The sequence below is a fragment of the Eubalaena glacialis genome, chromosome 17 (genome assembly GCF_028564815.1).
Source record: "Eubalaena glacialis isolate mEubGla1 chromosome 17, mEubGla1.1.hap2.+ XY, whole genome shotgun sequence".
Classification (NCBI taxonomy): Eukaryota; Metazoa; Chordata; class Mammalia; order Artiodactyla; family Balaenidae; genus Eubalaena; species Eubalaena glacialis.
The window spans coordinates 46,596,457-46,622,051 of NC_083732.1; the positions used below are offsets into that span (position 1 = coordinate 46,596,457).

The 25,595-nt window shown below is 40.7% G+C and overlaps 1 protein-coding gene across 7 annotated transcripts in view; it reads right to left on the minus strand.

Annotated features, from left to right (window-relative positions):
• The window catches only part of CDH17 (cadherin 17), a 71,886-nt gene that overhangs the window by 11,027 nt on the left and 35,264 nt on the right, over positions 1–25,595 (minus strand). For all 7 annotated transcript variants that reach the window (XM_061171629.1, XM_061171628.1, XM_061171631.1 and 4 more), the window contains 4 exons: positions 24,104–24,319; positions 20,435–20,511; positions 18,275–18,466; positions 2,638–2,882 (listed from right to left, as the gene is read on the minus strand). In XM_061171629.1, coding sequence (XP_061027612.1) covers positions 2,638–2,882; positions 18,275–18,466; positions 20,435–20,511; positions 24,104–24,319 — 730 coding nt within the window. The remainder of the gene's footprint in view (positions 1–2,637; positions 2,883–18,274; positions 18,467–20,434; positions 20,512–24,103; positions 24,320–25,595) is intronic.

A 25,595-nucleotide genomic window follows, 5' to 3' on the forward strand; every position in this document is an offset into this window, starting at 1 on the left:
TCTATTGAGGGCTTAGCAAATATCAGGCTGTGGACCAAGAGAGGAGATTACAAAAAGGGGTTCTAGGCCAGTGGAGGAGACAGACACAGAGACAGATAATTCCAGTAAAATGTGGTGAATACAAAGAGGCCATGTGGAATCCCAGATAAGTTAATGGGAATCAGAGAAGTCTTTCTGAAAGAGTAGATGTTAACTAAAGCAAGAAAAAGAGGGATGCTTTAAGCAGAAGGAATTGTATGAACTAAGGCTGAGAGGCCAAGGAGTAGCTTAGGGTGTGGAGGAATCAGACATTCCAGCAGTGGTGGAATAAAATATCAATAGGACGCAGTGGATGGCACAAGATGAAGCCAGAGAGATTGGAAAGAGCTGGATCATGAGTAGCAGTGGGCAGCCAGGGAATGGTGGTAAGCAGGACAGTGACCTAGTCATGTTTGTGTCTTCAGTGGGACTCATTGGTAGGTGTATGAAAGGTGAATTTGAGAGAGACAAGCCCAGAACCACAGGAAAACCAATTTCTATAGCCTTTTGGGAACAACACATCAGAGCCATAAGGATGTCTATATCTTTAGGTCAAAGAATCCCACCTCTGGAAATGTTCTCCAAATAAAAAACAATTGAATAGAAGTTAAAAAAAAGAATTATATACATACATTCAAAACTTTTCTAGAATTAAAAAAAAAAAAAAACTGGAAGCAACCTACATGTCCAGTAGTAGGAGAATGATTAAGAAGTTATGATGTGATGATGTGTTAGTTCAAATTAATTTTTCCCCAGTGTTAGAATATTCTATATGCCAAGCACTGTGTTAGGTTATGTGTATGGTCAGTGAATTAAAAATTCCTATGTAGTTGGGATTTCTGAGTGAGACAGACACCCTTTGGAGGGTTTTCAGAGGAGTCACATGATCTGATTTACTTTTTTAAAGACCCACACTCTGATTGCAGTGAATGGACTCAGGGAGGGGTGGAGGAGATGATTATGGTGACCTGGACCATTGCAGAAGTGGTGAGAAGCAGGTGGATTCTGGATATATTTCAATGAAAGAATCTCTAATATTTACTGATACATTGGATTAGGAGCCATTGGGTGCTAATGGATTCTAAGTTTGTGGACCTGAAAGAAAGAAAAGAATTAAACTGCTCAGGCTTTGGCAGCTTTGGAGTCATCCTTAATTCTTAACTGACTCATTACTAGCATTCGAACTATTGATTATTCCTCATTCATGAAGTATTTTTTTCATTTGTCTCTTACAGGACACTCCCTTTCTCAGTCTTCTTTCTCATCTTCCTGATTTTAACTTAATAGTACATGCGTTATATCTTTTCCTGGATCCATCTAAGGAATGATCTTAAATGCCTTTGTTTTCTCCACTCATAAACTCAAATTTTTACTCACTTGTCTCTGACTAATAACTTTCATAGCATTCTCATAAGGGAGATAGAAGCATTTGTTAAACAATAAATGGTTGTTAAATTAGGAACATTTTGTGCCCCATCATAATTAGTGACTCTGATGTATGGAGCAGTATCTACACTATCCATACAGTACAACCCAAGTCTTCTTTCCTTTCTCATATTTGTTTTTTTATGAAAGGTGACAAGTGCTTGCAGAGCAAAACAGTAGGTGGGAACTTTACTCTGACAGACAATAAGAAAAAGGTTTTGGAACTGATTCCAATTGCCTAAATGATCGCTCAATGGGAGGCAAAACTCCCCTTAAATGTTTAGAGGCACTTAAGGAATTGTCATTCATAACCACATGCATGGGTTTTAAGTCATGCTAAAATATTTGTCATGCCATGGACAGTAGGACTGATGTTATACAATAGAAGCAAAAGATCCGGGTTCAAGTCCTATCTGTGTGCTTACTAACTAGATGATCTTAAAAAGGTTATAGATATTGATACAGATATGGTTACATACACATACATATGTCATCTTGGAAAAATTAATTATCATTGTACATATTTAAGGCAAATCTGTGTGGGTTTTATTGCACTGGAAAAAAAAAAAAAGATTGAGAATTCCTAAGATAGAAAGAGTTATACATCTTGTTTAACCTTCTTAGCCCATGTACTCATCTCTCCAGGGCTGAGTTCTGGAATGAGCCTTGTTGCCCCAGACCTGCTCTCTGCAACGCTGAGGATCCTATACAACCCCCTTTGAGAAGATTCCCTTCACCCTGGCAGGTGGCTGAGTCTGCCCAGTCAGGTTTTTGCTTCATTCTTTTTTTAGAACTCCAGTCCGCCTTAGGGGCTGGAACTCTTCCCCAGATCCTGGTCCCATGACTGGTCCAGACAGAGGGCCTAGCTTTGGACAGTCTAGTCTCTAGACCCCACCTCCTGAACTCACCAGCTCTCAGCTGGGACCTGCAGTAGGCAGGCTGGGGTGGAATCTGACCCACTTCCCGCTTGCCCGAGCCTGGATTCTCACTGATGCCCCCCAGGGTACTGGCACCTGCCAGAACCAAGGGCAGATTCACCAAGTGCACTGGGACATGGCCTCAGATTGCTGGCTGCTCCCTTAGGGGAGAGTCCTGGAGTCAGGCCAGCTTCTCTGCCCCTCCCAGCCCTTCTTCCTCCCCACCATCTGTGGTCATAGCGCGCGGCTAGGTCTGCCCAGCACTTCTCTCCTCTACCTTATGTCCAGACCTTCCGGATCCTTGGCAGTCACGTTGCCCACTTTAGTGCCTTTAGCCACATCCTCACTGACTTTTGCTTGGTATACTTGTTGGGAAAATTGTGGTGCTTCATTCACATCTGTCACAGTAAGTCTGAATGTAGCAGAAGAGCTGGCATTGTACTGTACACCAAGCACCAGAGGCTCAGGATTTTCTGCTTGGAACACAATATTGTGAACGGCTACTGCTTCAAAATCAAGAGGCTGTGTAGGGAAAAAAAAGAAGGAAAATTAATTGGGGGATAATTAGCTCTCTTAAGATTCATTCCCTATGTTCCTTGAAAAACGCTTACAGAGCAGCAGTTCTTAATCTAGTGTCAGCAAAAACTTACTTTTCAGGATAATAGAGCCATGGAAAAGTTTTTGCTGCAGGACTTCTCAGGACTTTTAAGATGCTAATGTGTGTTCTGACTCTCCTAGAAGAGGAAATCAATGCAGTACTCCTCAAATTTATTAACCCTGGAGTAATTCATTCATTCAGCGGAAACTTACTGATTCTCTCAAGACGGTTCTCAGAAGTCATTGGGAAATGCTTATGCAGAGATTTTCACGTTGGTGGAGGATGATTTCCCAGAAACCTCAGGACTCAAACCTCAAAATAAAAGACTTTAAACTCATGGGGGTGGGAGAGGTTAGCAGAGACAATCAAGAAATCGATGGTCTGCTCTGGTTCAAGCCATGTCGGACAGGACCAGGAATGAAAATCAAGAAACTAATTTTGGTTTCGTTTGAGGAAGAATTTAACGGTTAGGGTTACCCAAGACAGAAAGAGTTGCTTCAAAAAGCAAGTTCGTAACTCTGGAAGCTTTCAAGAATAGGCTTAAACAATACATGTCAGGCTAGCATAAAAGGACTTAAGTATCATTTAAGCAATTGGTTTTTTTAAAAATATCACCCAAACGATTGGTTTACATTCTTTTAAGGTTCCTCTCAAGGCAGAGTTCATAATTCTATGGGGAAAAAGTCCTAATCCTAGAGACCTGCTGAGGAGTGAGACAGACCCTAAAGTAGGGCTTCTAAAGGGGGAAAAAGGGGCTTCCTGGGATCCATGAACTCCTAGAAACCAAAATCTAAATATTGTATTGTTAAAAAGAAACAGGAGGCCCAAAATGGGGTCACTTGTGCTAAACCCCATGTCAACAAACCAAAACTTAATACCTAACCTAATTACAGTCTCAACCCCCACCCAGAAATGCAACCTTTAACCAATCAACCTGGAATTACCTCATCAGAACTAGTGAGGTAATCTGCCCAATAGGCCCTTTTGTTCCCTTTAGGAGGGCAACCTTGTCTGCAACAATGCATTCTTTGCTAATAATTTCCTTTTTCCGCCTCGTTTCTGCCTTTAATAAACTCTCCTTTTCTACAGCTTGGCAGAGGTTCTTTCTACTTGCTAGATTGCTAATGCCCAATCCATTAATTGTTTACTAAAGCCAATTGGATCCTTAAATTTCCTCAGTTGAATTTTTGTTAACAAATTTGGTGGCAGTGGTGGGATTGAAGGAGACTTATAACAACTTTGAGGACAATGAGAAACACAGGTGTGGTACCCCTCAAAAAACTCTAAGTTCACCGTCCTTCTTGCCATTTCCAAGAGCTGGGGGTAAACCCCTCTGAGCTCCACTCTCTTTGTGTTTAGCTCCTGATCCAATTGGCTTTCCAGTCCAGGGCTCAGTGGGTCAACTTGAGCTGGCAGAGGGTTCCATGCAGAATCTGAGCCCCTAGCCCTTGGTTCTGTCTGAAGTTCCCCTCGGTTGTATAGAATCCCTTTCCCTAGTTCCACTCCACAGTCCCCATTTAATGGAGTCTGTTGACTTAATCCATGCTGGGAATTGCTGATGGTGTGCACAGCCTTCTCTTGGTCAGTCTGCAGTAACATCTCTTGGTTACCTCTGGTGTGTTAAGGTGTACATGTTTGTTTGTCTTATTTTGTGTAGATAAGGGCTATTGCTAGCAGAGATCTCAGAAGCCAAAAACAAAAAAGCTGCAAAATTTGGTGGGTACAGATGGAGCATTTAAGGGCTGTTAGAGTGCTCACCACCTAACTCAAAGACTCCTGTATTAGGATAAGTTGGTCATAGAACAGGTTAGATTGATACAGACCACCTGCCAACCTAAAGAAAATTTCTGTGCAACAAGGTACAATACATGGTAAAACAATGCACAATCCCCAAGTAAGTGGCACAGCCCTTTTAGGTATTAGTTCAGCATAGCTAATGGGATCCATAAACTCTAAAGAGTTAAGTGCACCACCTTCCAGCATACCTGCTTATTTTATGTCTAAAAACTATGTCTCAGGAGCTATAAATACCTACCAAAAAATGGCCAAAATTTTACTAAAGACAACCTAGAATTTTGTGCATAAGAACTTGGCTTGGTAACCATCGGACTGAGGTCCCAAATATGGCTGAACAGAAAGTAATGGAAGTTGAACTCCATTTGCTGCTAAGGGTCCTAGCAAACTGCTGCCAGCCCTCAGGGGAATGACAATGACCATCATGAGGAACGTTCCAATTAGATAAAAGCATTTAAGAATTGCACTTAAAATCAAGGAATACCTATTTTAATTGGCATGCAGAAGCCTCCAAAAGACTTAAAAATTCCAAAATAATGTCATTGAAAATTTCATTGCAAGAGACTAATAAAAAATTAGAGATATAAAAGGTACCCAAAAAAGACTATAGGACTGACATAATTCCTACTACTCCCCTCCATCCTCCTTTATTTGAATATTCATTCTGGTAATCTTCTGTCTGAATTGCCTCTCCACTCTGAAGAAACTATTAATTAGTTACCTTTTATTAATAAAATAAGAGCTTGGCTTGGCTTTCTTCCTACCTAGGGCAAGCAGGCTGTCAGTTTTTTCCTTTCGCTATCTTTGGGAGTAACTCTGGACCTTGGAAAGGTAGTAACCTTTGCACCCTCTTTGAGGATACCTCTTGGGTCTATGGAGTTCTTTAATACTGCCAGAAACATTTACCATTTAAACAGGCTGAAAACTGACAAGCTATTTATGATGTCATTTAGGTTTCAACCCAATTCCTTGAGGAATCAAGAGCAATTCTTTTCATCTTACAAATCTTTGCAAAACTAGATATGCAGCTCTAGAGGTGATTCAAAGTTCACCTATTCCTTCTACCAATCTCCAAACCTCCCCTATTTTATCTTAAAAGGCTTATAACTTGCATTCTTTCCTTGTGCCTCTGAGATGTAAATGTTAAAGTACGAACTTCAGGGAGGTAAGTTTTATCAGAAGAAAAACAAAAAGGTGAAAGGTCATTTGAAATTTAGGACCAAAAAAAGCAACTTAAATTCAACTCTTTTAATAGCTAGTAAAACAAGCGATAAGGTCTCTGCGTCCGTCTGTATGTTCGTGTGTGTCTACATATACATGTGTTGCAGATGTATGGTATTGCTAAAACTCATTTACAAAAGAGTTCTATTTAGCTGGCTTAAACAAACAAGCATTTATATAAATTTAGTCTTCATAGAAAGTCTCAAAAATATAATAGAGGCTAATCCAAATGTTTTTCAGGTTTATATATTCTGGGAAAATATTTTATATCAAAGTTAATTTAAAGTTGCTGGTTTGATTAAAATAGAATGTGTCTAGAATTACACTGAATATAATACAGGCACACAAATTTTATTCTACATGGGTTTATTAGTCAAATAAGTCCATGTTATCTCTGTTACAAAATTTGTCAGCAAAAAATTAAAAAAAAAATAGCTTGGGGTGATGGCTGACTTTGTCTAATGTCTCATGAAGTTTTCATGGGTAATCTAAACATAATAGTTGGGAGCAAGTGATTTAGATAGATGTAACTGGGATAAGAGTTTTTAGGTAAACTTTTTTCTGCAATAATTATATTTTATGGTATGTGTACTTAGTCTCCCAAATCTCTTTAATAACTTACACCCTTAGCGTTTTGCTAAATTAAATGATAGTTCATTGAATATCTAGATCACTTCTAAATAATATAAAATACTAAAACATTAATTACTGAACATAGATTTTTTACCTACTTTTGGTTTCCTTTTGCAGAGGAACTAAAGGTATTTGGCTCTATTAGTATATACGGTTTGTGCCACATTAAAAGTTTTACTATGAAGAAGCATGTATTTCTAAAAATTATGAAATATATTCACAAATTTGCTAATCTAAAGAATGCTAGTGTAATAGTTCACAACTGCTTACTAAGTTTTCACTATAAATTAAGGTTTCTAAGGGTTAAGAATTCTAATATATGCAATTTAAAATAATAAGAAACAACTCTGTATGCAAGGAAAATTGAATGTGTTTTTTGTTTTGGAGTTGGTGTGTTTTTTTTGGTTAAAAGGGTATGAAGTATGGAGATACATTTTGTTGAGGGAAATAAAAGTGATTTTGCTCGAAAGTAAAACTAGTTATTTCAAAATGGGAAGAAAAAAAAAGGACAAACTATGGACATAGGAAGTTAAGAAGAATGAAAGAGAGAAAAAGAAAAAGAGAGGAAAAAAGAGGAAATCTTGTGTGGTCAAGTTGGCTAAAAATTAAATTGTTATTATAAGGGTTTTAAAATAAGCTTTAATACCAATAGTATACTTATGTAAAACTAAAACTTAATTTTCTTTCCTCTGTTAAAAGGACAAAGTTTTATTAGATTTACTAATAAATGAGATCTACTCTTAATAAGAAATTTAAACAAAGTTTTTTCTTTATCTTTAAAATAACCTGCCTGGAAAGCAAAGATTTTGTGTTTTCTCAAAATAACTTTTTGTGTTTTATATCTTTATTATCAGGTCTTTGATTACTTACTGAGTCTTCTCAATATTAAAAGAGCAAAGTTTGGCTCAGAAGTATGTAACATATTGCATTTGCTCTTGAAATCTTTTATTGTCACTTTGGATAATTAAGTGGATAATTAAGTATTGTTTCATAATGATCTGTGATCCTTTTTAGCCAAGTGTCCAAAACCTTTTGAATTTTTTGGCAAACTTCCCCAAACCAAATTCTAAGTGAAGCCTTTTTGACCTGGAAATAACTTTGGGATTTTCCAGAGGGCCTTTGGAAAAATCAGAAAAGATTTCTTCTTTCTCCTTATAAAAAGAGAGATGTTACACTAATTAGGCTTATTTGATATTTAAATTACATGGGAAAAATCGTCAAACAAGTAATACCGAGCCTTCTTTATGTTATATTTGTATAGGTACATGTTATAAGTGTTACAGAAATGGAATAAAATTCCTGGAAACCTATTATTTCCTGGTGTGATGTTATCAGTCATAATTGTAATTATTATCTTAAACATTACATACTACAAAAATAACCAAATTTCCTTGTCAATTCCATTATAATGAATTCTCATCAGATCTTTAATAATGGGCATTTTAAGGATTTTGTCATTTACAGATAGTTAATTTTTTTATTCTAATGCTTTTGCAAAAATGTTCCTACAAAATTGCTTCATCTTCAGAGAAATCCATAAAAAGGACTCTGACAGGTATTCTAGAATACAGGTTTCTGATCATTTTAAGATCATAAAACTAAACTGAGTAAGAATTTCCAGAACTAGTGGAAAAACTAGATTCAAATAGAGCATGTATTAATTACATTGGAATAAATAAACTGAGGAGGATGATTGATTATAATTTGTATGACTTTTAAAACACTGCTGGTTCCTTAATGTTTTGGTTTTCCAGATTTAAAGAAATCTTTTCTCTTAAGCAATCTATGACTTACAGCAATTGATACACTATGACTTTGTAAACAAAAATGACATTTTTTTCTACATGATCTCTCCAGAATTCAGAAACTCTTAATGTATTCTTTTCATGGCAATATAGGTAGTCATTCACATAAGTTCAATAAGAATCTGTTCTCCTGTAATGGAACACAACTGGAAACATTGACCATATTACCAAGGCTTGGACTGAATTGTCACATTTGAGAGAGATGTACATAGACTCAGAGAGTACCTTGCTTCCAAGGTTCCAGCAAAGCAATCTTAAAAAGAGCTTATATAGTCAATCACTATTCTTGCTGCACTTATGTAAATAATCAAGGCAAATTTAATGCAAACAAATTAAGTTTTAGTGGGATTATCCTTAAAAAGAATTTTTTTAAAAATCAGGAATAACTGCTTAAATTTATTAACTGCTTAATAAATTATGTTTCCACCTTTATCTATATTAGATTCTAATCCTTCTAATTATCTTTAAGGATTTGTTATATACCTGTAAACTGGACTGGATCCTGAATTTTTCTACTTTCCTCAAATATCTGGCTACAACTTTCCAAACTAATGTTTCCAGTTTTCTCCCACCCTTCTGAATTGGAATCACTAAGAACAAAGACTGCCCTTGAATCGCCTTGGAATGGACTATACCAGGTCCCCCTCACTACCCAGATGGCAGCCAAACTTCAGGGTCTTAAACCTTGGATACACATCTCACAGCTGAAGAAGACTCCACCTGACATCTGGTCTTGCACAAATGCTGGAAATCTCCAAATCAAATTGACTGGGAAGAGAAGTAGCTGACACTGAGGTAGATGCCTCCTTCCAAGACACCACATCAAGACTTCACCCTTCAACTGAACAAGAAACTTTTTTTTTCTTTCCCTTTCTTTACTCTGGCATTGGCCTGGAAAGGTAACACCATTATCTGTATCTTCCAGGCCATTGCTAAGGGAGGTAACCTCTGAAATTTAAAACAACTACTATTTTAGGCTAGGAGAAAACCTAACTGACATCTGGCTTGAACAGGCAAATGCAACTATCCCTGCAAGTGAATCTATTAACAGTGCCACCTTGGTGGAAGTGATTTGTGTCCCGACAGGATTTATCTTTGTCTGTGGTGGTTGTCATTCTTCTTATGTACCTAGACGGCTGGTACATATCAGGCAATGTCTCTTAGGTTATCTAACTGTTCCCCTAACTGTTCACAAACAAACTGAGACACCTCATTGGTTGACTCCCCTGGATTTACATCATTGAGTTAGAAAGGAATTATCAAGACGTATTCATGACTCAGGATTCACTTCCTTTAGCAGGGCCATACTTCCCCGGTTAAGAGTATATGTAAATAAGAGGGAAAAAAAAGAGTATATGTAAATGAGACTAGATCAGGAACCTTTCCTTAACTCTTGAAAATATTGAAACATATTGAAAAATCCTCTGTTAGAGCAATAGCTGCCCAAAAAAAAATCTTTAGACTTTCTGGCCAAAGTTGTTCTTGATAATAATACAGCCCTTGATTCTCTGTTAGCTGAGCAAGGAGGTGTCTGCACTGTGGCCAACACCACCTGCTGCACCTGGAGTAACACTTCTGGGGAAGCTGAAATTCAGTTCCATAAGATCACTGAGCAAGCCACTCCTCTTGGCTTAAAAGGGTGACTCCTGCAATGGAGTCTTTCTTTGACTTATTTGATTTGATTGGTTTGGGTCTTGGAGACCATGGCTCCAAAGTGCACTCCAAACATTGGGAATTATCCTGCTTGTTAGAATCAGAGTACTCTCCCTCATGCGCTGTATTCTCTCAAAAGCATTAAATGCATGCTCACAACTGTTAACTACCAAGTCTCCCTAAGACTAGAACATCAGAAAAGAGACAAAGAGAATGACCAACTTAAAAATTGTGAACCTGAAGCTGATGCCTGTGACTATCACAGAGATTAAGCAAAAAAACATTATGACTTGTGAATACCACACAGAGGATCAACAGAAGCTGAGAGAACTACAGAGAGGTATGTGATAGTGGCATTTAATGCCTTAAATTTTGATCACATCTCTCAGATAAGCTGAGAGTCTGATCAAAAGGGGAAAATTGTTAAAAAGAAACAGCAGGCCCAAAATGGAGTCACTTGTGCTAAACCCCATGTAAGCAAATCAAAACTTAATAACTAACCTATTGCAGTTTCAATCCCTGCTCCAGGAATGCAACCTTTAACCAGTCAGTCTTGAATTATCTGGTCAGCACTAGTGAGGTAATCCACCCCATAGGCCCTTTTGTTCCCCTTAGGGGGGCAACCTTGTCTGAAACAATGAATTCTTTGCTAATAATTTCCTTTGTCCGCCCCCTTTCTACCTTTAAAAAATCTTTTCTTTTCTACAGCTTGGTGGAGCTTCTTTCTTTTTGCTAAATGGGATGACACTTGATTTATGAAGTATTTAATAAAGCCAATTTGATCCTTAAATTTACTCAACTGAATTTTTGTTGTTTAACAATACATATGTTCATATGTGAATCTTTTGGTAGGGAGAGGATAGCTTTTGTCAGAGTCTCAGAGGGACCCATGACCTCAAAAAGATGAAGGAACCAAAGTAAAGCCCAAAAGGCACATTATAGATTATGGGAACTGCACTGTTTTATTCCCTCTTCCAGGCCTGGAGCACCCAGGATTTCCTGGTGAGCTGTCAGCTCTTTAACTTGAGTTTATATCAGTTTCTCATCAGTTAAACAAAAATGGTAGTATCCTTTCATGAAGAGAAAAAACTGACACGATTGCATTAGCTTGGCCTGCCCTTCTCCAACATCTGAAAAAATTCTCCCCCTCAATCAAAAATTGGCTCAATGCTGTCCTCTCCATATTGGCTTCCCTGGACCTTCCTCTCTATCCCCAAATGGGTGAGCTCCATGTCCTCTGTAATCTCATCGTACTTAACTCAGGATTCTAATTGTTTGGTTATGTATTCTAGATCCTTATTGACCATGAGCTCTCTGAGAAGAGGAATTGTGTTATATTCTTCCTTGCTTCTCATCACTGCCCTGACATGCAGTGCCCATAGTATATCCATTAGGAAAGATAAAAATGAGAAGGCCTTGGTCCTTCTCAAGCCCTTGCAGACTCCAGTGGGAAAGAGATTCTGGAGAAAATCCCCACTCTCTAGAAACCCTCTCCTCCATGTACACACAAACACACACAACATCACAACCCAAGTTCAAAAGAAAGTATAATAGAAAGTTTGCCCATATGGAAGAGAAAGAATTATGTATGAAGACTCAAGGTCATTTGAGATAGAAAATAAGAATCAATTGACCTTTGTTAAAATACAGGATATAAAATTTTGTATAATTTTGTAAGCTAGCTAAGATGTAAAAAAAGAGGTTTTTTCAGAGAGATAAGCACCCACTGCCTGCAGGGCACAACCCAATGATGACCCCTTGATCACTACCACATGGTCTGAAAGGGCCCCTCACCTGGAGGGTTGTGAGGAGGTGTGTGCAACCTGGAGCATCTGACTCCCAGGGACCCATTCATCATCTCAGGGGATAAGGTCAGGGGTGTCAAACTGAGAAGGTCTGGTTGATGGAGCAGGAAGGCAGCGGCCTCCAGAGCAAGCCTGCCATGTGGATAAAGGACACAGCACTCTGTTCCTTGTGGGTCCAGCCACACCCAGGCTCAGACAGGCAACACAGCATTCTATGTGCTCAGGCAGAGGATGCACCCCCCCCCCATTCTTACCATCAGGTCCTAAGTCCCCTCCCTGGCTTTTCCATCCCTTCATGTGGTCACCAGAGGTGAGGGGTAAAGAAATGAGATGGTATATCTGCAGATGAGGAGCAGCCTGTGTTACCAAAACAGAACATGTGAAGCTGAGAGAAGAGAGAGATGACAGAGAAGATGCACATCAAGCTAAGAAGTTGGGACTTTATTCTTGATGAGCAGAGAGAGGTGGTGAGCACAAGACTGACAAGGCAGGGATTTGTATTGTAGAAAGTTAACTCTGGGAGCAGCCATGGGAGGGATGGATTTGAATTTATCTGACCTGGGCAGGGAGACCAGTGTCAGTCTCCTGGGAGTCACCCTCCTAGGAGAGGGTGTCAGTGCTCCTGAAACACTTACTGAATGGAAGAATCAGCCTGCCATCAATCAGTCTGCTTAACTTTCACACCAGGAAAAACACTGAACCAAATTTTCCAGGGATAAAATTAGAAATGGAAGATGCTAAATTTGCAAATGATAATCAGCAGAGTTTAATCAAGGACAAGCCTTGTCAAACCACATATACTGTCTTTCATGACATGGCAGGCCTGCAAAGCCAAGTCAAGAGACCCTCACGGCCTCTTGGGATTACCTCGGGCCCATCTGGGCAACTTACTCATCAGGTAAGCTGAAAACACACACTCATGCCACAATCCTTCTTCTGCATACAACTGCTCAAAAGGTCAAACCCCATGATTTAGATTCAACCTGGAAGCAGAGATAAAGTGCTGAAGGAAAGGACTTGAGACTGGGGATATTTAACATTTTCACCAATCATCAGTGATGAGAAAAAAGTGCACATTAGTTTTCCAGATGATACTCTGGCTGGTTAAAAATAAGTCACGTACTAAGAATTAAAAAGGATCAGCCATAATGAAGAAGTGACAAAATTTGTATATAAAAAAAAAATTAAACCCAAAACAAACCCCTGAATTTCAAGAAAGGGGGTGCCAGGAGAATTATTGATGAGCCAGGCAGGGCTCAAAGAAATAGCCTTCCTGGCTCCTGACACCTGCTTTGTCCCAAGAGTATGATGATCTACCACACAACAGGTGAGAGCTTGGGGCAGCAGTAAACAGAGAGAGGACAGCACTTCTAAAACTTGCTTAATCCTAAGCATCACTTGGGGCAAGTGAAACAATAAAAAATGTATATATTGGTCTCTGCCCCTGGTTCCTGACACTGAGCTCCTAAATCCCTTGGAATTTCCTGGATGATAGGAGCGCCTTTTATTCTAATGAGGTGACTCTTGGTGGCTCCTTGAATGGTTTCAGGATGGGGGCTGGTTACCAGAAAGACCAAGCCATGATTAGAAGCTTGGAACTTTCAGCCCCACACACCCCCCACCCCGGAAGGGGAGAGGGGCTGGAGATTGAGTTAATGATCAATCATGTCTACATGATGAAGCCTCAGTAAAAATCCCCAAAGTAAGGCCTTCAGAGAGTTTGTGGGTTAGTGAACACATCCATGTGCTGGGAAAGTGATACACACCCTAACTCCATGGGACAGAAGCTCCTACTCTTGGGGCCCTCCCAGACCTCGCCCTATGTATCTCCTCATCTGGCTGCTCATCTGTATCCCTTATCATATCCTTTATTAAATAAAAATTGGTAAATATGTTTCCCTGAGCTCTGTGAGCTGTTCTAGCAAATGATCCAACCCAAGGAGAGAGTCATGGGAACCTCTGCTTTATAGCCAGTCAGTCAGAAGTACAGGTGACAACCTAGGACTTGCAATTGACTCTTGCAGTGGGGTGGGGGGAGTCTTGTGGGACTGAGCCCTTAACCTGTGGGGTCTGATGTTATCTCCAGGTAGACAGTGTCAGAACTGAGTTAAATTGTAGGACATCAGGCTGGTGTTGGAGAATGGCTTGATGTGTGGAAAACCCACAAACCTGGTGTCAAAAGGGAAGTGTGGTAGTAATGCAAGAGTAAAGGAGGAACATTTTGCAGGGCACTAAAATTACTGATTTCCAGGTCCTCCCATAGAGAGGCTGAGTCAGCAGTCCCCAGTGGGTGCCATTTGATTCTTGGATTAGACAAGTTTGGTCCCCTTGGCAAGAAGCGAAAACACATCTGTCCACAGGCAGAATCCTGGCTTCTGCCCTCACTCTAATTAATTAGAATTAAGAATGCTGGACATTTATTAAATTGACTGCTACCTTCTGGGGGCTGTGTTAAGAGCTATATATGTATTTTCACACTGAATCCTCCAATGTCCTTATCAAGAGGGTGCTGCCATTTCACCAATGTTTTAGATCAGAAAACTGAGGTCTGAGGTTACAACATTTGGTCAAGGTCGCAGAGCTAGTAAATGGCAATGCCAGGCCCCAACAGAAATCATTTCCTGAAGGGAGTCAGAAGCCTGGGGTCAAGTTCCCAACTCTGCCATCCCTGGGGGACTGACTGTATCTTGCTGTGGGCCTGAACCTCATCTGTACAACGGGGCTATTTCTGCCTCCCTCAGAGTCGGCGTGAGAAGAAAAGGAGCGTGTGCAGAAGTGCTTCATGAAGCACAAGGGGCTTCAGCTGTGGAGTGTGTGCTCCTCAGTGAATTTTACCTGCCATTAGCACATTTGTAATTCAGATGAACAGGTGTTGATAGAATTGTGATTAAGCAAATATCAGGGAGAGGGCCTTCAAGATGGCAGAGGAGTAAGCTGAGATCACCTTCCTCCCCACAAATACATCAGAAATACATCTACATGTGGAACAACTCCTACAGAACACCTACTGAACGCTGGCAGAAGACCTCAGACTTCCCAAAAGGCAAGAAACTCCCCACGTACCTGGGTAGGGCAAAAGAAACAAGAAAAAACAGAGACAAAAGAATAGGGACGGGACCTGCCCCTCTGAGAGGGAGTGGTGAAGGAGGAAAAGTTTCCACACACTAGGAAGCCCCTTCACTGGTGGAGATGGGGGGTGGAGTTTCCTTAAAAAACTAGAAATAGAACTACCATACGACCCAGCAATCCCACTACTGGGCATATACCCTGAAAAAAACCATAATTCAAAAAGAGACATGTACCATAATGTTCATTGCAGCTCTATTTACAATAGCCAGGATATGGAAGCAACCTAAGTATCCATCGACAGATGAATGGATAAATAAGATGTGGCACATATATACAATGGAATATTACTCAGCCATAAAAAGAAACAAAATTGAGTTATTTGTAGTGAGGTGGATGGACCTAGAGACTGTCATACAGAGTGAAGTAAGTCAGAAAGAGAAAAACAAATACTATATGCTAACACATATATATGGAATCTAAAAAAAAAAAAAACAATAGTTCTGAAGAACCTAGGAGCAGGACAGGAATAAAGACACAGAAGTAGAGAGTGGACCTGAGGACATGGGGAGGGGTAGGGTAAGCTGAGACAAAGTGAGAGAGTGGCATGGTCATATATACACTACCAAATGTAAAATAGATAGCTAGTGGGAAGCAGCTGCATAGCACAGGGAAATCAGCTCAGTGCTTTGTGAGCACCTAGGGGGTGGGATAGCGAGGGTGGGAGGGAGACGCAAGAGGGAGGGGATATGGGGATATATGTATATGTATAGCTGATTCACTTTGTTATACAGCAGCAAATAACACAACAATGTAAACCAGTTATACTCCAATAAAGATGTTAAAAAAAAAGAAGAAGAAAATATCAGGAAATAAAAGTAGTCTACACTGGGATTTTAAATTTTTAAAAAATGGTCAACACAATGGTTCTGAAGCAATGGATGGCTTAATGGGGAGGGAATTAGAAGTAAGGCTAAGCTACACACGAAAAACCACATAATAGAGTCTAATTTATTTAAAATACTGAAAACTGTATGAATACATACATCTGTCAATGTGAGTACACACATCCTAGGGGCAGTTGGCTAACATCTAGTGTATCCTCATCAAGAATCCACACCTCTGGGCTGGCTGTCACTTAGCATTTGACAGATCCTAATCAGAGATCCACACTCCAGGGGCAGCAACTACAGGCTTTGAGCTCATACTATCTCAAGCTGCACTAGAAGGTTTGTTAATTAGCAAAGTGATCTCACAAAGAGGTTTTGTGATATTAGTGGTATTCAAGACAGGCAGTTTGGTTAAAAATATAGTATATCTCTTGGTCATTAAATGAACAAGAGTGTAGCATCTGGCTAGTCCAGCAGCTTATACCCTTCATAGTTCCAGAGTGCCAGTTCTGTTCTGTCTATCAACACCTTTTCTGTGGACAGTCAGATGAATCCTCTCACTAGAGTACTGTGCCCACAGTGTCTGCGGGACAGAGAGCTGGGACATCACAAGCCTAAAGCACAAGTTGGATGATGGTTTTTGTCCCTGCTTGTTATTAATTGTACGTGGCACAGAATTCAATTATTTATTCAACGCAACCAATGTTTATTGAACCTCCACTGTGTGCCAGGCAATATTCTGGACATTTGGAATATAACCACAAACAAAATAAGGATGTGACAAAGATTTTGGCCAGAGGCCTGCTGTACTGTAACATACCTCCTCATGTCAAGAGCGTGTGGGAGGATACTTACAGCCCTCACCTACTGCTAATCATCAACGTTGCCAATTTTTCCCTATAGGTGCCCTTTAGCCACAAATGGTCCAATTAACTTAAGTTGATTCACAACAAGCCACCATGAAAAATTACTGACATGTGGGACTCATTCATACTGAGATGGACAGGGCTTTATCTTCTCTTAGATGCCTAGAGAGCTCTGGGCCTGTGGGAGGATAGAAGCTATCTGCCCCCACCTCCTGCAAAAAGATCACGTATGTTGCCTGGACCACCCACTGCAAACTCTGAAAACTGCCCTTTCCTTCTGGGTTCTTTGTCTCCATGTAGGCAGCCATGAATAGAGGGGGAAGATGTTATGGCACCTTTTCCAAATGTCTAGACTCACACAAAATACTAATGGCTTGAGTAGGTCCACACAAAAACCTCGCAGCTAAAACCCAGCGAGGCCCTTTGTCAGAGGTGGGTTATATAGTCATAATGGTATCAGAATTATGAGATTCTGCCCCAGGGCTTCTTTCAGCACTAGTACTTTTCTCCCTGTGCTTCTATCCATTTTCTGGGAAATTATTCTATTTTGTCTTCATTTTTAGCATCTACTTCAGCTTTCCTTTATTCTGGGTCAAAACATTCCTCCAGAGCTTTCTTTTGCAGCCTCCAACACACTGCCCTACAAACCTTCAGCATTCAACCATGTCTGCGAAGTCTCTATTGCTGTAACTCTGACCCCTTTTAATTCTAACTACATTGGATGACAAGTGCTGCTTCCTATTGAGTCATCTGGTAAACGGTTTACATGCTCTAAAGCATAAATGAGGTAGCCATGGAGGAAAGGGTCAAACTTCAGCTGTACACAGTGGGGGATGGGAGTAGATTGAGGGAAGGATGGGAAGACCCTCTATTAAAAAGCAAGTATCATGATAATCAAGATTTTGGCTCTAGACTACCCAGTCCTTACAAAGGGAGAGACGAAGCAAGAGCCAGTGGACTCAGCAATACCATAAAAGATGAAAGTAAGGGGTAGGCAGGGAAGAAGCCATGAAAGAATAAACTTGTTTATTAAAACTTGTCTATTAAAGGAGACCTACCAATTTCCAGTCATTATTAAAGAGGAGCCAATGGCTGGCCCATTAGAATAAAGAGTCTACAGCCTAAAGGGCTCATAGGGTTCGTCTAGTCTAATACCCCACATTTGCAAAGAGAGAAATAAAGCCCGGAGCACCACCTTGCCCAAGATTTAGCAAATAAAAATATAGAACAACTGGTTATATTGGAATTTCAGGTAAACAACAAGCAATTTTTTAGTATAAGTATGTCCCAAGTATTTCATGGGACATACTTATACTGAAAATTTTTCTATCTTGTAGTTTATATATTTTATATGTCAATTCTACCTCACTCTGCAAAGGCTGCTTGGTCAGTTAGTGACAGACCCAGAACAAGAATCCTGCCTTCTGTCTTTTGGGAGGACAGGAATGACTGAGAGTGTTCCAGGAGTCCATCACACACCTGAGAGGTCACTGCTAATATGTCACCTCTGCTTATAGGTCCTTGAATGGTCCTAAGTAAATTAACCTTTGAAAAAGACAAATTCCATTCAATGTGCTATTTACCTTTTTAACCTTGACATATCCAGTATTGGTTTCGGGATCTGTTTCAATCTCCAAACGTCCCTCACTGTCTCCCTGTGTAATTCGGTACAGGATTTTAGAACTTCCCGTATGTGGTTCATCGGCATCGGTGGCCTGGATGGTTAAGATGACAGTTCCAATGGCTGTATCTTCAGGGAGAGTTAGGTTTCCATACTAAGAAGGAAACAGGGGAAGGAAACAATGAGAATGTCCATTGTCAGCGAGTACAATTGTCAAAGGGCAAACTTGTCTCCTTGGTTTCAGAATGGACACAAGTCACAGTTTGCATCAATACTTACCAAGCATGTTTCTTTCTATTAATGAGTGGGTTACAGTTGATTTTGACATCAGTCATACTTGTAGACTGATATCCATCGTACCAGGAAACACAACGTCTCAGAGATCTACTGATAGGATTCTAAAACATATCCCTCCACTCACATCCAATATGTTTAATAACTGTAATTATCATTATAGTTGAGACAAATAGATAGCTACTATGTATGGCGTACCTACAATGTGGCAGGCACTTTACATTATTTTAATTAATTCTTAAATCAATCAGGGAATAGTGGTTAAGAGCCTGAACTTCGGAGTCAAATGGCCTGGGTATGAATCCTAGGCTTGTCACTTATGACCTGGGTGAACTGAAATAAGTTATCTAATTTTTTAAAGTCTCAGGTTCATCATCTGTCCTTGGAGATGATGATGATGATAATAATAATAATAATAATAACAGAACCTACTTCATGTGTGCTGTGGTGATTTACAGAGACAATGCATATAAAACCCCTGAATGCCTGGCACATAATAAGTGCTCAATAAAGATAAGCAACAAAACAAAGCACCCTACTGAGTAGCTATATTATCATCTCCATTTGACAGAGGAGCAAAAGACTGGAGAGGTAAAACCCACCCAAGACCACACAGCTAGCTGGTCACAGAATTGGGATTCAAACCAATGTTTGTCCAACTCCAAAGCAGGTGCTCTTAATTAACACTGACCTAGACCATCTCCCACTCCTCCGCTGAAAATCCCCCAGATCATGTCTCTTGGCATGATGATCATGAAGATGGTAACAGGCAGAGTCCAGGAAAGGACCACGGCAATGAAAGAAGTGGACTCACCTTTCTAAGGCCCAGTTTGCCTTTCGAAGCTCTGAGATTCCCAAAGCAGGACTCTTACCCTCAATCTAAAAACACTGTCTAGATGTAATGCAAGGAAACTACAACACACAGAAAGGACCAAATGCCCAAGAGAATGGAGGCAGAGTAGAAACAGGCTCTTAGTCTCACACTTGCTTAACCTCAGTGCCTACTATACAAGTTATATTGTCACACCTTTTACCTCCTCAAACCCTCCCATAAATCAATTCCCGTTCTGTGTCACTGCCTTATCCCTATTGTGATTTATGAACATAATCACAAGGCTCTGGGCTGCCTCATAAACTGACTTCAAACATAACAATCCAGCCAAAAGGGCTTCTCTCTTCTCCAGAATAAATAAATAGAGGCATCCATTTTAAGGGAAGCAACGGTCAAACTACCCCCACATTAATAATAAGTTAACTTGAATTCTTCTTGATATACTCAACTGATCTTTTTTCTCCTGCTCTTTTCTCCCAATTCTAATTCTTGCAGATGTCTTGGGCACATTTTTTGGCATAAACCAGAGATTAGTTTTTTCTTCCCCTTTTCTCTTATCCAATAATTACAAAATGAGTTTAAATTGCCAATATTCAAAATTTTAAATTCTGACTACACATGCTTGTTTGAGACCTAGCAGTAATCTATTTATTGTCCTACTACCCACAAAATATATAATGACAAACTGCAAGCAGCCACTCAACTCCTTTCAATTGGACAAAGATTGTGGTTGTAGCTTCCAAGCAGTCCTTGAAATAAATGAGTTGTTGGCAAAAGTTTCTAATAAAAAGAATAGATGATCCCAGATACTATAACAGTGATTGTTACTGTTCCCTGAAGATTTCCACTGAAGATGATGCTTGAGTTTGGTACCAGTGCATTGACTAAGATATTAAGTCTGGCATTTTCCCTAACTACTGTTTGTGTCTTTATTCCAGAAGTAGGGGTCAGGTAATATGAACAAAGTAAAGAAAAAACAAGGTGATAACTACTCACATCTGGTTTTTCAAAGATGGGGATCTGATCATTGATATCAATAATGTTGATCTGCACAAAGCAGAGGGTCTTGAAATCTGAAAATCAAAGTCATATCACAAAAATTTTCACTGAAAATCATGCATTAAAATCAGAAATCTGCAAGAAAAACAGTTGGCATGTAAAGTGACAGCCATAGCCACAATTTTACTATTGACATGCTATTTGTGTGGTGAGGGGATTCTCTGCTCCCCACCTGCACCCATGAGCAGGTCACCAAGGGCTGAAGAAAACCCCATGAGAGGCTCCCCTGGGCTTCCCACTCCCTCTACCTGCCCCCTCCTCAGTAAGGCTTGTCCCTGAGCAAGATGGTTTCTTTTCTGTGAAGCAGCCTCTTTTCTGGCTAGTGAAACTTATGTAGCCTTCAAAGCCCAGTACAAAACTATCCTTCTAGAAAGACTTCTTTGAGCATCCCAGAGGGTTGTCTTTCCTACTCTGAACACTTCCAGCACTTACTGTCCTGTATCCCTTCTGCCCCCCTAAAGGGAAGGCCCAAGTGAGGGAGGAAAGGTACAATTAGCCCCCTTCAAAAGGCCTGGCTGCCCAGCCTACAGAGGCAGAGGTAGCTCATAGAACTCTGGGAGATGGCATAGGCTTTGAGGGGTGGGTTTGACAATTCAGAGACCTAGTCAGAGACATCAGGTTCAACCTAGGTCCAAGATGAGCATGGAGTACACGTGGGGATGGGGTCCCCAGGGAAATATCCACAGTGAGAACCAATATGATAGGTTTTTTGTTGGGGTTTCCATTGTTCTAGCTATGAAGTAGTGTATTATACAAGGGCTAAGACTCTGGGCTTTGAAACCCCACTGTTCAAATTCTGTCTCTGCTACTTATCAGACGTGTGAGAACTTGGGAATGTCACTCAAAATTTCTGTACAGCAGTCAGTTTATCTAGAAAATGTAGATTGCAACAGAGCCAAGGTTCTCATCCTAACTGACATTGTTAGCACTCTCTATGTACTAGGCACCATATTAAGTGCTTTGCTTGCATGACTCATTTCATCTTCATTCTAACTCCGTGATGTAGGTACAATTATCATTCTCATTGAGTTCACAAACGAGGAAGCCAAGGACAGAGAAGTTGGTGACCTGACCAAGGTCATACAACGAACTAGTGGTCCAGCCAGAATTCAAATCCATGTGCTTCTTTTCCCTCTCTGTCCACTCTACGCCCTTCACCCTGCTTTGTGCCCTGGAGGCTGACCTTACGAACTGCATCAGTGGGCATCCTGGCCCTCTGGGTTCTACCAGTGGGAGCACTGGCAGGAGATCTAAGGAAGGGCAGGACGAACAGGGTCAGGGTCTAGTTCCCCACCTGCCAGCAGCCTTTTCTATAGTCAAAGGAACAGGCTTTGCTCCTTCAGGGAATGTTACCTTCTCTCATCCCTTCTCACCTTCAGGTAAGAAAGGCTGCCATTGTGCTTCACACTTCCTGTTGGTTTCCCATAACCCCTACCCCCAGCCTTTACAAATAATCCCCTCTCTAAACACTTTTTGGTTACTTCTTTTGAGGGGGCTGTCTGTTTCCTGCTGGGATCCTGACAAATATACTCACACAGCCTAGCTCTAAAGCTTGCACTCGACGCACTGAGCACAAAGCCAGGCATGCAATCTAATAATAACAGTATTACAAAGAAGTGGATGTTAACTCAAGTCAGGTCCAGTCCCCAGAACGTTTGTAGACAGCAAGAATGGCTGAAGATTTCAGGAGGTCCCAGGGCCTGAACTCACTGGCTCCCTGCTCTGCACAAACCTTATTTGGGCCAGCAGTGGACCTCCTGGCTAACAGACCTTCCCTGATTTTAGGTAAAACTATGTTCATTACAGCCTACCAGTCTAATTTTCTATAGTACACAACTGGATGTTTAACTCCATCAATACACATCTATAGTTATATATAAATATACTGTATAATCTGGTCCATATAGTCTATAGATGTACTCAGGTACATAGACAATTTGTAATCTGATGCTCTTGCAGCCTCAAACTGCTTCAGGTCCCCATGCATTTTCACATGGGCTTTCTTCTCCTCTGTAAGCCTCTACACTATTTTGTAACTTGTCATATTCATCCATCAAAATTCAGATCAATGACACCTCTTCCAGAAAGCTTTATCAGCTCTCTCCCTCTCCACTGAGTCACTCATTGCCTTCATGGGCTACCTTGTACATATTTCTTACAATTTATTTAGTCTCATGTCCATCTCCTCTACCACAAATGCTCCTTGAGGACAGACACTGGGTCTTATTCATTTGTGTATCCCTAGTACCTTGAATGGTGCCTCAATCATGGTAAATGCTCAATAGCTGCTGAAAGAATGGCTGGCTAATGGTGTGAGATTGTCAGCTCATCATGGACAGGGATGATTTATTATACCCACTTCTGTTGTACCTCTTAACGTAATGCTAGACATTATGTTAGGCCCTCAATATTTGCCTAATCACTATGTCTCAAACATTCTGCTTCGGGGGCCTGCTAAACCCCAGCTCTCTTCAGTATCTCAGCAACTGTGTAATGAAAAAAAAAAAGTGAAGCACAGTATGAAATGATGCTCTTCACTTCAGCACACCTATATAATCTCTCTCTCGTAGCATAACAATCACTGAACTATTTGGTAATCTAAGATTCAGTGCTAGTTAAAGAAAGATTCTTAACCTAGGAGTATTAATGATCTTAAAATAAGCCTGCCCCTGAGTTCATGTAAGTTTGTGTGTCTGTGCGATTTGTTGATAATGTGTACATTTGTTTAGGAATTCATAGTTTCCATCAGATTCTCAAAGGGTCTCATGACTTAACAAAGATTAAAAACCACTTGCTTTGAAATTGTATAAGGCGTAAGGTAGAATGTCTCCAGATATCGTCAAATGGCCAACTAGAAGCTAATATAAGAAGACAAAACTTCCCAAACGATACATTTTTCCTTCACTGTCATACAGTAGAATCCTTTGAGTCTGAAAGGGAGACTTGGGAAATACAACTAATTTTCTTGTTTGTGACCATGGTGGCCATGACAACGTGCCTTGCCAACCCCTAACACCAGGGATCTTAATTGACAACATGCCGCCTTGCTCTGAAACCCATCACCACATTTGCACCAAGGCCTTGCTTCCCATTGGCTGCCCCAAGCCAGTGACAGAGCAAGGCCGGCAGGCTAAGGTAGGCCTGTTTTGGAGATCACAGACTCCTTCCACGGCCAACTTTGGACTCCTAATGACCTTGCTGAGCTTCCCTTTGACTGCTTAGTGGTCTACGGTACTCCCACCACTGTCCTTCCTTCTCTCCTTCACTCAGCGTCCAGCTTGTATTGAGGACTGATGGCTCTCCCAGCCTTCTCTGTATCCCTCCCCATTTTTTCTCATAGGCAATTCCCCTAATAAAATCCTTATATATTTAATCCCCTCTTGGGCATCTTCTTCTCAGGGAACCAACATAATAACATTGCCTAAGCTGCAACTCTGGCCGTTACCATGTTGGACCTGCTGCCTTTGTGCTGTGTTTTACATAGGAAGCAAGAACTCTTAAACAGCATCCTTCTGTAATACACCCAGGCATTAGAGAAGCCTAACAAATCACAACTAGAAAGAAAACAAGTGTTATCACTCTTGACACAGTGAAGGCGATACTAACCTTTGTCAGACACCTCTACTGTCAAATTGTACTGCGGAGTGTCTCGCTTCCGCAAAGACTGCACAGCTAACTGGAACGTTCCCAAGTAGGTTTGGACCAGGAAGAGTCCATCTCTAGGCACTTTGGGGGTTTGATCCACAATTCTGTATCTTAAAACACTGTTGACAGTGTTTTCTTCATCCATGTCATGAGCAATAAGTGTTCCAATACTGCTCCCTGTAGAGAAGAAAAGAAGGAAACCCATCCATTATAGGCTCTTTTTACTCTATTAAAAAATGATCTCACTGAAGAATCAGGTTCCTAGAAAGCACTGGAAGTAACTTTGAGTAGCAGACTAAAGTTCTTAGATCGATGTTGGTTCTTCTAACCCTTTCAGTAGTGCAGTGTGTGGAGAAGTGTCTTAATCTGCTTGGGGCACCATAACAAAGTACCACAAACTGGATGGCTTTAACAACAGAAACTTATTTTCTCACTGTTTCTGGATACTAGAGGTCTGAGATCAAGGTGTCAGCAGGGCTGATGTCTTCTGAGACCTTTCTCCTTGGCTTGTAGATAGCTGTCTGGTGCATGTTTTCACATGGTCTTCCCCAGTACTTGTATCTATCCAGATTTTTTCTTCTTAGAAGGACACCAGTCATATTGGCTTAAGACCCATACTAATGACATCATTTTAACTTAATTATCTCTTTAAAGACCCAATCTCTAAATAATAGTCACCCTTTGAGGTGCTGGAGGTTAGAACTTCATCATATAAATTTTGGGAGGACACAATCCAGGATCTTGAGATGAAATCATCTTGGATTTGCTTTTTTTTTTTTTTTTTTAATTTACTTTTGGCTATGTTGGGTCTTCTTGCTGTGCACGGGCTTTCTCTAGTTGTAGCAAGAGGGGGCTACTCTTCGTTGCAGTGTGTGGGCTTCTCATTGCGGTGGCTTCTCTTGTTGCAGAGCACAGGTTCTAGGCACACGGGCTTCAATAGTTATGGCACACAGGCTCAGTAGTTGTGGTTCACGGGCTCTAGAGCGCAAGCTCAGTAGTTGTGGCACGCGGCTTAATTGCTCCACAGCATGTGGGATCTCCCCGGACCAGGGATCGAACCTGTGTCCCCTGCATTGGCAGGCAGATTCTTAACCACTGCACCACCAGGGAAGTCCCTCATCCTGGACTTGGAGTGGGCCTTAAATCCAGTGATGGGCGTTCTTATAAGAGGAAGAGAAGACACAGAGATGCCCACGGAGGAGGAGGAGGCAATGTGAAGAGAGCACAGAGACTGCAGCGATGCTGCCACAAGCAGCCAAGGAGCAACAAGAAGCCAGAAGAGGCAAGGAAGAATTCTCCCCTAGCTGGCACCTTGATTTCAGACTTCTGGTCTCCAGAACTCTTAGCAAATAAATTTCTGTTGTTTTAAGTCACCAAGTCTGTGGTAATTTGTTACGGCCACCCTCAGATACTAATACACAAGGCAAATGGTAAAACTAAACAAGGACAAGCC